At 51.6% G+C, this 11,557-nt stretch overlaps 3 protein-coding genes across 3 annotated transcripts; 1 reads left to right on the top strand and 2 right to left on the bottom strand.

The window, feature by feature from the left end:
• Positions 1-23: 23 nt before the first annotated feature.
• On the top strand, positions 24-1,023 carry pup1 (proteasome core particle subunit beta 2; the record flags this gene model as incomplete). The annotated part of the gene is made up of 3 exons (XM_056621114.1): positions 24-149; positions 225-272; positions 370-1,023. 3 exons carry the CDS (start codon positions 24-26, stop codon positions 1,021-1,023), a joined length of 828 nt encoding a protein of 275 aa, XP_056471920.1.
• Positions 1,024-1,334: 311 nt separating this feature from the next.
• On the bottom strand, positions 1,335-5,240 carry N7532_008621 (class I SAM-dependent methyltransferase; the record flags this gene model as incomplete). The annotated part of the gene is made up of 4 exons (XM_056621113.1): positions 1,335-3,286; positions 3,343-3,641; positions 4,353-4,989; positions 5,069-5,240. The coding sequence occupies 4 exons, from the start codon at positions 5,238-5,240 to the stop codon at positions 1,335-1,337; spliced, it is 3,060 nt and encodes a 1,019-aa protein (XP_056471919.1).
• A 3,347-nt stretch (positions 5,241-8,587) lies between these two features.
• N7532_008620 (uncharacterized protein) lies at positions 8,588-9,207 on the bottom strand (the record flags this gene model as incomplete). Its single annotated transcript, XM_056621112.1, has 2 exons — positions 9,087-9,207; positions 8,588-8,967 (listed from the first exon to the last, which is right to left on the bottom strand). Exon 2 carries the CDS (start codon positions 8,876-8,878, stop codon positions 8,588-8,590), a length of 291 nt encoding a protein of 96 aa, XP_056471918.1. The 5' UTR covers positions 8,879-8,967; positions 9,087-9,207.
• Positions 9,208-11,557: the final 2,350 nt, after the last annotated feature.

Raw genomic sequence — 11,557 nt, 5'->3', positions numbered from 1 at the left:
CGTGCTCCCCCTGCGTTGCCACGATGCCGGGCTTCGACTTCTCCAACTTCAACCGCAACGCGGCTCTTCACGCCAGGGGTGTTCCCCTTCCCAAAGCGACCAGTACTGGTACAACAATTGTCGGATGTATTTACGATAATGGCGTTGTGGTATGTGGTTGACAATGACCCCGACACATTCGTGTGCGCCCGTCATCCAGGAAGCTCACAAGTACGTGATCGCAGATTGCAGCAGATACCCGAGCCACCAGTGGCCCTATAGTGGCAGACAAGGTACGAACACTCATCGACGGACTTCGGTCACTATGAAAACACGTTGCATGCTGTTTTCGCTTTACTCAATCAACTGCTAATCAATACTGGTGAACAGAACTGCGAGAAGCTTCACTACATCGCCCCGAAGATCTGGTGTGCCGGTGCCGGTACCGCCGCCGATACCGAATTCACCACCGCCCTCATCAGCTCCAATGTCGAACTCCACTCGTTATCGACAGGCCGCGACCCCCGTGTGATCACCTGCATGACAATGCTCAAGCAGCACCTCTTCCGATACCAGGGCCACATCGGAGCGTACCTGGTGGTTGCAGGTGTGGACCCGACTGGCGTTGGTCTTTACACTGTGCACGCACACGGTTCTACGGATAAGCTCCCCTACGTGACGATGGGATCTGGTTCTTTGGCCGCCATGTCCGTGTTCGAGTCCACTTGGCAGCCGGACCTGGACAAAGAGGGCGCCATCGCTCTCTGTTCCGAGGCTATCAAGGCCGGTATCTTCAACGACTTGGGATCCGGTAGCAACGTTGACGTGTGCGTCATTGAGAAGGACAAGCCGACTCAGTTGTTGCGAAACTATGAGAAGCCCAATGAGCGTGGACAGAAGGAACGCAACTACCGCTTTCCGCGTGGCACCACTGCTTGGTTGAACCAGAAGATCATCAGCAAGGAGGACATGAAGAAATATGTCACGGTCGAGACCTTGTCCGGAGACGACAGTCTGGCTGAGAAGATGGAGGTGGATTCTTAGATTTGGTGGTTGGCTCAACTAGGGATGCATGTAGACCGGTGGTCTTCTTTGAGGAAGTTTAATCTCCACTGGCTTTTGTATCTGACTATACTGTACCACTTTATTTATGACATGAAGGGCAATAGGCCTACTTTTGGAGTTTCAGTAAATGGAATTGTCAACTTCGTCACGAAATTGACCATCTTAGGTATTTCTATGCTTGGCATATTTGCAACCATCCAGGCCTCCGAAAGCCGAGGATGCGGGTATCTCTAATCTACATAGTTTGCGGTATTTCGTGATTGCTAAGACGGGCAGTAGCCTCAATCCCACTAGGAGTAATCTTCCTGCTGGATGGGTCTGCCTCGGGCGATCGTTGGTTCCGAGGTAAGCTCCCTCACGACATCGGGTCCCTCGAATTTCCTCGCGATCCAGAGAATGTACTCATATTGAGTTGGCGAGACCCGGCGGCCTTCACGACGATATCGCACAACACCGGCATGGTACATAGCCCGAACCAAGGGTGGGTGTACGGGACCACCATGTCGGCGCAGATAGCCGTAGAGCCAGTGAATAAGGTGAAATGACCGAGAGGGAGTAAGTTGGTTGCAGCAAGAGAACACAACGGCCAGTTGGTGGACGAAATCGACAGCGGCATATGGGTCAGGACACTGGCTGTCTCGAGGCCCTGGGTGATAGCGAACCAGCGCTTTCTCGTCGGAATGAGGAATGGGTTCCCAGGCCTTGTGAAGACAAAGCTGAAAGGGGATATGGTTGCTGAGAAGTCGTAGGACAGACCACACATGCTTCGAGTCTCCTGTTCTGGCAAGATGAAGACATTCTTGAACAGAATCGGGACTAGTCAGGTCCATTTTTCGAAACATTTGTTCGAATGTACCATGGAAAAGGCCTCGAACCCCTCGATAGGTAGAATGGTCTGTCCAGATGTCTGCCAAGGACGTCTGGCCAGTCTCCAGTCGCTGAAGAGTTTGCCGAGTGGTCTTGGAAGTCAACTTCCTCAGCTTGAGGTCAACAGCCAACAAAAGAAGACTGTTGTATGGAAGGTCTAGGCGCTGAACCCCGGCCATAAAATCTGACAGAAAAGACCCATCAGTCTTCTTTGCACTTGTTTCGTAGAGATTTAGCAGGAAGCAAATCGGCAGGTCCGTTGCTCTGATAGCTTGGTTGTACATCGGACCCAGGGTCCTGCTCAACGTTCTCAGGGCCCAAAGGCGCAAGACGATCTGGGACTGAACTGATAGACTCGAAAGAGAGATTTCAGTTTGCTCCTCTGAACTATGCATGTACGCCAAAGGCATATCAACCCATGTCTGTGAGTTTGAGATGGCAACAATGTTCGAGACCTGTGACAAGCACTCTCTCCATCGCTCAAGCGATCGCTGTCGAATGGCCGTGTTTGATGAGGCTGAGGACAAATATTCGGTCACATCAACTATACACTTGGCCGCCAAGTCCGCATCAATTCGGTCCAGAAACACGCTGGCGTATGAGATAGATTCCGCGGCGTCAGATTTGTCCGTGCGATTAAGATGCTCCGTAACCAGTACCGAAGGCCATGCAGTATCAGAGCTTGCATCGTGCGTCGCTATGACAATTTCCTCGGCGAAACGGACACAACCAATGCGCATGACTTCTTCAAGCCAACAGTCTGTGATTTTCATATCCAAATCACGATAACCGAGGATGTTGCATCTTCCAACCGCTTTCCACAGGGACCGATAGTGTTTGAGTAATGTTTTCTGATCCCATTCACCCAAGGCTTTGTTGCGCTCAACGAGTATTTTCGGGAGAGTTTGAACAATCAAACATAACTCGTCAGTAGGTACCAAGCCTAGTTCCAGACCGCGGGCTACCGCGTTTAGAATTGCGGTTCGACTCGCTCGTTTCGCTTTGTGACGCACGAAGTACTCCACGGCAGCAAGGTAATTCCCAGAACCCCATGTGTTCAAAAACGGATCCTCAAGAAACTTAATGGGTTGTGACAAGTCTCTTGGCGAACGTTCAAGCAAATGGTCGAAGATCTGTCTGCTGAATTCAGGCTCTCGCTGAAGATCGATTTCCAATTGGCGTACAAAATCTCGAGCATCTTCAATCACACAGTCATCCCGTTCCAGAAGTATTTGCAAGGCTCGAGTACGATTTGTAGAGTTCATCTTGGGGGTCGGCGGGTTGTCGTGCGAAACCAATGGTTCGAGAGGTTCAGGGTTGTGATCATAAAAGGGCAAGGGAATCTCGGAATACCCGCGGGCGTAACTATTGGAACCTTTTCCGGAAGTTAGGCTCCTGATATGCACGCTTGCACTCTCGCTGTTGACATACCTAGGTTGTCAGGTTGTGTTCGCTGCCACTGATGATCCGTCCATTTCATGTGCTCGCGGCCATTGCGCCCAAATAAACACGCAATGTCTTCCACCGGACCACCTCCTATACCAGCAAGTGCTGTATTTCTCCTTTTCGCAAGGCGTCTTCGTGCTTCTAGCGGCCCAGGGACGCAGCTGCCATTGCGTCTTTGCCCGTTTGCGAAGCGACGGAACGTTGTCGTAAGTAGGTCATCGCTGATCCAGAGATGATCGAGACTCGGGGTCGAGGGTGGTTTTAGCGCATGCCGACAGGCATGCCTACCGAAAGACATGAGTCGAACAATGGCGCATGCGAGCCCAAGTCGTGGTTACGAGGTCGGGGAACACCACAGCGTCGACTTTTGGCAGCTTCGCGGGTCGGCGGGTCTTGGCATAAGCTGACTCATCAGATGTACTGTGCCAAATGGCTGGTCACGAATTAGCCGCGTAAGGACTCGGACAAATCTGAGTACATGCAGCACTATCTCAGGTACTTAATTCGAGGCGGAGGAATTCAGTATAAAATGAAAATCTTGTTGAGGAGAAACAATTGTACTTTGTGGATATCTTTCTATTGTGAAATATTTTCATAATGCATCAAACATATACAGCGTTATCCACCGTCCACATTACTTGAAGGCAGTATTCATCCCATTCTCCCCGTCAGGATCTGTTGATGTTGTGGTCATTGAAATAAGAAATAGCTTTCCAATCCCGAATTTAAAAGGAAGAATAATCCAGAAAGGAGAAAAAGAAAAAGAAATTCAAGTGCAACCATGCGCCAAAAATGCCATGCATGCAGAATGCTGTTCTCCCGCCAATGGTATCTCATGCTTATCATCACAGAGCAGACATCGGACGATATTTAAGAAAAAAGTGTCGAGTGTCGCAAGGTGAATGAAGTTGATCATTTCATTCGTTGGTGTCGTTCAAGCTTTCTCCTCTCCGGGATGAGGTTTCCTCCCAGTCACAACGTAAAAGTCCATGTACGCATGCACATTTCGATCCTGGATACTCTTCCGCACATTCACGAGAAAGACTTCGATCTCCGCTTTCGACCATCCAAGCGCAAGAAACGGCTTATATGACCAGCCGGACAATGCTTCAAGCCAATTGCTCTCGCTCCATTTTCCGACTTCACTCAGATGATCGTCTGTCGGCCAGGTATTCACCGGAACCTTGAAAACTCGTTGCTGAACATCGACAAAGCCTACCTCCTTCATCCATCGTTCAATTCGCGGGGCGATCCGAAATTGCCTCGCTGGCTCAACCTCCTGGCTGGAGCGCATGTTCAGATCGAACCAGTCATGTAAGGCATAGGCGCTGTAGCCATCGGGGTTTTCGGGTGGCATGGTCCCATCGTCGCACTTTGGCTTCGGGTCCAATTCATGACATTCGACATATGCGCCCGGTTTCAGGTGTTTAAAAGTTTTCCTTAATAGTCGCTTAAATGAAGGCATGGCGCCAATCATATGGCCAATGTGGACGAAATCAAAATGGTCCGATTCCCATAGCCATTCATCTTCTGTGGCGTCATCGACTAAGAAATGAACATTCTCCGGGACTTCCGTGGGCTGTACTGGAGATAGGTCTGTTCCAGTAATTGCGGTCTTGGGGAACAAAAGAGCTGCAGAATGGCAAGGGACAAGAAATGAGTTTTCACGCACGTAACACAGGACCTGTTTGCTGGGAGTAAAAGATCATACCCATCTCAATTGGCCATATACCCGATCCAGTACCTATGTCGAGGATCTGCTTCGGCTCCTTCAGAGGAACATGGTATATTTTGCCTTCCATGACCAGTTTGAACATGTGGTGTTGCATGTCGAGGCGATCAAGCTCTTGCTCGTCATTGGGATAAGGATAGGCTTTTACCATGTGTGAGACGAGCTGGACGAGTCACGGGAGAGAATGTAGCCACCTACCTCCCTCATGGTACCTGTGATACCTTCGTCCATTCTCCATTGGGTAGTCCGTTACACTGTCGGTCAGCGACTGCGTATCACTGTTGCCGTTCTTGGTCAGTTTCCAAATTGGGAATATGAGCAGCGACAAGAGCACTCGGCGTGGAAGCGAGTGCTGTCGCGAAAAAAGAGACGAGTGGAAGGGGTTGTAAAATACCATTCGCTTTTTGTCTCCTGCATGCGCTCCGTCAGCATCTGAAGGTACCTGGTGTGATACATTGGTCGGAAATCCGCGTTCTCGGTCTGGGAGGAACACAATATGGTGGACATGACGCGGAAGGGTTGGGAGAATGGAAGAATGCAAAGGGCAGCTTACGGAGGATTTGGGGCCCATCCTGATCGCCTCATGTCTAAATTCGGAGGGATCGACCGAGGTGAGTGGGAATTGGACAGCCAACCCTAACGAGGGTGGGACAGAGAGAGCAACCGACGCCAGAATGGGCCGCTTGAGTCAACGAGACGCCTATCGTGCGTAACTGCGGTAGTCATATAACATCCAGGGCTCGGCGCTCCAATCACTGGTAACGAGCTGCCGGAATGGTGCACGTCGGCGTGGAGCTAGTCTTTAGTGAATGCGCAGGTTGGCCGGCGAATATGAATATGGTAATCGTCTATTTCATGTCCCACACTGGATCGACAGTCGCGGTGTGTGCACTGGCCACAAAGAATTTTGCAGGTCGAAGGAAAAAAGAGAAGACTGAATTGGGACAACGAACGCAAACGGAGTGGATTGGAAGGGGGTTATAACGGTGGTACTTCAATTCCATGTGCCTCCGGAGCCCGACAGCTTGGGTTAAGTTGTAATCTGGCAGGGCGGGAGGACGATCCGGACAACTATAAATCAGTCGCTGGCCGGCCGGGGATCGACATTGAAAAAGTCGTGGAAACCAAGGCCCGCAGGGGGTGGAAGAGTGGAGTCTCCGTGCATGGATGGGGTACAAAGTTGAGCAGACTATGAGCAGTGGGCATCCATGGACGTCAGAAGCATTGGCGGGGAGGAAAGACACTCGGGCGGGCCTGAAATGACGGGGGGAGAACCACCGGGCCTCGGACTGCAAAACGAAACAGAGGACAGAACTTGGAAGAACAAGAAAATACTCCTCGTAACCTTCGACCGAGCACTGTTGCTGTCTCGCTACCTAGATGGGACTTTTTGGGCCCATATACTTTTTTTTTTGGGAGGGGGAGGGTGTGATCATTGGCATTGATCTTCACGGAGCCGAAATACACGATACACGGTATAAAACACCCATCCCATCCTTACCCCGTTGGGGTTCGAGCGCGATCCCCGGCTTAGCGAAGTTCGAAGTGGAATCGACCCTCCCCTACTTGGCCGGTAACTAGACCGACGCGGGCGTTCCAGGACACCGGAGTCGGGCTCCGCGCTCATTTGGAATCCTCGTGGGTTTTCGGTGGCAGAGGGGCCGCGGACCCTGAGACTACATTGGATCGACCATGCATTTGGGCCGTGCCAGAATTTTATTTGCGTTTTTGGATTTGATTTTCTGGGTTTCGATTTTTCATCTAAAGACCCCGAATAATAGTGAGTAATGGCAGGAGTTTTGCAGAGGAGAGATCGACCAATGGCGGTTGGTGCCAGCAGGCTGGGAATTGGCAACCAGACCAGCCACTGCACGGCACCCTCTGCGTTGGATGTCGGGATTTGCACTCCAGAATCCGCCTTTCTCAAACAAGTGCACCGTCCCCTGCAGGCCCATCCCGGTCATCAATTACAATGAAAACACCCAGTCCAATCAGGATGAATAATGCTCGTGCCCAACTGGTTGGGTCTCCGGCAGGGTGGTGACCTGCCTAAAAAGGGTGGTGGGCGAAATAGCCTCCACTGGCAGCTGCCTTAAGACTGCAATCGATATGTGCCAAAATCTGTGCGCTAAATATCGCAGAGACTAAATACTCAAATGGGCTGGAGAGCGAGTGCGCGAGAGAAGAAAAAAGAGCCCGCTGCTACTAAACTAGATCGAGAGCCGAATGAGCAAGGCGATAACAAATCCCTGATCCGCCACTCAAACCGTGCCTCGCGGTGGAGCTGTCACGATGAGCACAAGCTGCGGTTTGCAAATCACAAAGAATCCTGACCGTGTCGCGATGCAGCGTCGAGTCGCGCCAAGGTTCCCTCTTTTGCCCCGTTCGGTCGTGGTGGAGGTCTTTTGATGGGACCCGAGCTGCAGGTGAGGACAAATCGAGTGGCCTGGCACCGACTGCCATGATGACGGGGTGGAGGGAAGTTCCGAAGAAGGTCTCCTTACACCTCGCTGGGGTTAGCTCTTCGCGTCTCCTGCCACATCGAAGCTAGCGGTGGGCGAGTTGATATGTCCAAATTCACGGGTGGACACCGAGCGCCTGGGCGTCGTCCCTCGGTCGCAATGCCACGCATCGTGCGTTAAACTTTTCCATCATTTGCACATTTACACATTTGCAGGTGGGCAGCAGTGGGCAATGTGCAAAGTATAAGCACACAAGTTGCAGCTTGAGTGGTTAATGCCGTCTTCCGTTATTTCGTACATACCCCGAGGCGTATACAAACAGTACCGCGACATGACACCAGAAAATGTCCCGTCATAGCTAGGGTATGTGTATAGGGCCGAGGAGGGGTTCCATGCTCTGTGTTCCCAGATCCCCCGTCGCCCGGGATCTGGAACGGCGGAAAATACACCCACCACCCATCGCAGGGGGTCTTCTTCACCAGTCCAGATCGAATGACTCGGTGCGTGCTGCAGGATGACGGTCGTCATGGTTCCCATCGACGATCCCTGTATATTAAACGATCCGTATCTGTTTTCTCTCAGGGTTTCCCGTGCTCCAGCAGAAATCCGGAGTCGCGCACCCAGATCTCTGACGAACGAGTTGTGCGATGGACATGCCGATCCGAACTCCAAGGGTACCCAGCCTTCTTTCGCGGTGTGGAAGTTGGACAAGCGAGCAAACACACCTGAAGGTGCCCCTCGTACGTGGCCCCGCGTTCGGGTAATTAATTGCCATTGTGTATGTGTATGTGTATTGCTATGATATTCGCGTCATCTGGGTTTTCATTACGAAGGCCGCATGACCCCTGTTTGGGAGAACAAGCGAAACAGGAGACGTCCTCGAGTCGGCGTTCGCCGGGGTGCATTGGCCCGGAGACAAGGACGGCACAACCTGAAAAAAGCAAAGCCGTGCAGCCGAGTCGACGCAAACAAAGCCAGGCCCAAGGAGCAAGGCTGCCATGGTGCTGGGATCCCATCCACAGGGCACCCGGGGTTTTTATTCACAATCGGACGAGTCAAAACCAGTCGCCCCGACCCGACTGCTGGGAAAGTGTACGGGTCCCATGCTGTCGGGACCGCCGGCGCAGGAGCCAATTTTCACAGAACGGGGCATGTGGACGATCAGGTACTTCTGGTCTGAATGTTTTATCATGTTGGGGACGTTTTCTGTCACCAGGAGTTGCGATCGCAGGATGCGTCGGTTTGTTGCGTGCATCGGAACCAGGACTCGTAGGCGAAGAGTCTCGGCGGTGGAGACCGTCATGTTTGGTACTGGAGGGCCTCGCATGGGGAAGCTGGTCAAAACACTGGGCTGGGAGCGTAGCGCCAGAGGGGAAACCTGGTTCACTTGCGCGGTGGGGCCGAGCTTCGGCTCCTCTGCGGTTAAAAAATCACAGCGCCATAAGAGGTTCGGCGGTCAACATGGCCTGGCGCTGTCTATCCCGGCTCGTCGCGGTTCCCTGGCCCCAGGGCCTGGTGGAAGCTGGGAATCAAACACGAGGTTGCACTGGCGGGGCCCTGGCGATCAGATGGTCCCCAGCTGGTATCGCGGCTGATGGAAGAGCTTAACCCGGGTGCCGGGGTCTGTCCGGAGGCAGTGTCATTTCTGTGGCTCATTCGTGGAAGGAGATCGAGCGAGATCTTGCCTTGGGTTGCATCAGAGGGGCCTAGGCTCTCCTGTCAGAGACCCATGCAATTGATGAGATGTACAAAATCTACCTGAAGGTATCTACTCGCCGGGTCATTTTGCCTGGTCCCCCGCTCTGTACTCCTGCAGCAGCCACAGGCGTTCCGAGAAGTTTCGTCCCTCCGCCGAAACGTGTCTCTATTCCGTATTATACAGTAGTTCGTTGCCTAATGATGTCTATACCAATACCCTACCGTAGGGTATGGTACTAAGTACGCGACTCGTTCATGCCGTCCTTCTAGACTAGCACCGCCAACCATGCTACGTGTCTCGACGTCCAAGGGCCCTAAATCCGGTAGCAGGATATTAGTTAGACCGCTTCAATGATAAATGCCGTAAGTGATTAGCGCATTCCCCACAGAACAGTCGAACATTATCATTAGAGAAGCGTAGGCGTATTCGAGTACTAGAGTTTGCTCGCGTACAGATGGTAATACTGTCGATGAAAGACATAGAACGAAACGGACTCACGTAGGCAGAGCGCGAACAATAGCGAAAACCCACACCCTGGATTCAGCCAGAAGCGTTCTTGCTTCATTATTGGGTCGTAGCCGGGCCTGCGCCCTGCGGGGAGGGCACAATGATGATCGCTGGCCCACCACGGGAACATCGAGGCTACACGCACGTTCCAACTGGAGAGACCTGGATGGGGCATTGTCGAATACTAGACTCGTATTGAACACGAAGAGGGCCATGGGAGGTGGTATTTGGAATTGCGGATGTGCGAAACTCTCCATCTGCTTTGCCCAAGTGGAGTCGCCGGCCAATCGGCTCGGCGTATAGACGGCATTGCATTAATGACACGGCTCGGTCGCTGTCAGCTGCAAGAACAAAGAAAAAAAATTCACGTAGATCAATAAGTGTCCTGCGACGGTATCGAACTCGCTGGCCCGCCAATGAAGTCGCCTCCTGCCGCTTTTCCAGATCGCCCAAGAACTGCTCCGAAGAAGCTCCACTGGAAGGGTCGGAGGAGCTCGAGGCGGCTCTACAAAATTACCCAAGCACCAAATAATGGCATTTGACACTGAAAGTGATTTGTCATTCTTCTGAGTCGATATCCCATTCAAATTGTGGTTCTGGAGCAACTCAAATCGCTATACCGGAGGGCAGGTCCATCACTGAGCACTACACAATACCACCACACAGTATGAGCAAGACCTCACCGGACAATCATGGACCACGAGTGACACCAACAAGTAACCAATCTTTTCTCTAATGAGTAACAGGAGTTCGCTCCTTGGAGGCGAAGATGCCCTCCATCGGCTGGATTTGGTCGGTTCTGTCGGATTTACAGGTAAGATGGGGCTCGGGATTGGATCTCGAGGACAAAAACAGGGGAAACAGCACATGCCTACCTGGTCGAGATTTGAATATCTGTATGGACCCTGGCTATCCCTTACTGATGAGTCAAGGTATGTGCAAATCCAATCAGCTGAGCAACCTTGTCCCACGGCCCATCTATCGTCCTTGATAATTAGCGCTCTGTCGGTGGTCTCTTGGCAACATGACTCGTTTCAGACCTGGAGGGAATATCCATGACATAACCGACACAGTTAGGATCTTGGAGTCGAGCTTCTCAAAATCGTGTTGCGAAGCATCTATAAATAGTTGTTCTTGTTGCATGCATCTGATATTTCAAGCCGAATCCTTGAATCGAGCGCTGGACTTCAGCAATTTCCTGGGCATATGAAGGACCCTGAGACCCAATCTGATCAACGCGAAGCGCCCGCCCCCCCCCCCCCAACATCAACATCAATATCGTAGCCCGTATTGTCTTTGGGATATCATCCTTTGTGGGGATGAGAGAAGCCGACCGTACATCGCAAAGATGCTGCCAGTGCTGGAGGAGTGTCATTATGATGAGATAGTTCTATCCGATTTCTTTCAAAAGTTGACAATAAATCGTAATATATGTGAAGCCTCCAATTGTCTTCCTTTTGACCCGAAGTGCTTTTATGGTATTTGCTTTTACACTGTACTAACAACTGGTCACTGTGACATTGGGTGAGATATGGGGTTGCAATGAGAAGATTGTTGAGTTTCTGGACAGTATGTGGATTTGAGACTCAAGGATCGGGACATCTAGCAGAGTTATCACCCCATAAAGTCTTGGCAGTTCTCAGGGAAAGGGCATGCTGACTTGGTCTTCTTTGGCTGGGTACCGCCGTTCCTTCTAAATGCAGTGTCGCTCGGTCTACATAATGAAATCAGAACGAGAGATTAGATTCTATAGATTCAGAGACACTGCACTAATGTACCTATTTCAACTTCCTTTCTCCG

This window comes from Penicillium argentinense (genome assembly GCF_028826775.1).
Source record: "Penicillium argentinense strain IBT 30761 chromosome Unknown utg000009l_segment0_segment0, whole genome shotgun sequence".
Taxonomy (NCBI): Eukaryota; Fungi; Ascomycota; class Eurotiomycetes; order Eurotiales; family Aspergillaceae; genus Penicillium; species Penicillium argentinense.
Note: the sequence above shows the minus strand (reverse complement) of the source record. Positions and strands in the feature narration are given on the sequence as shown.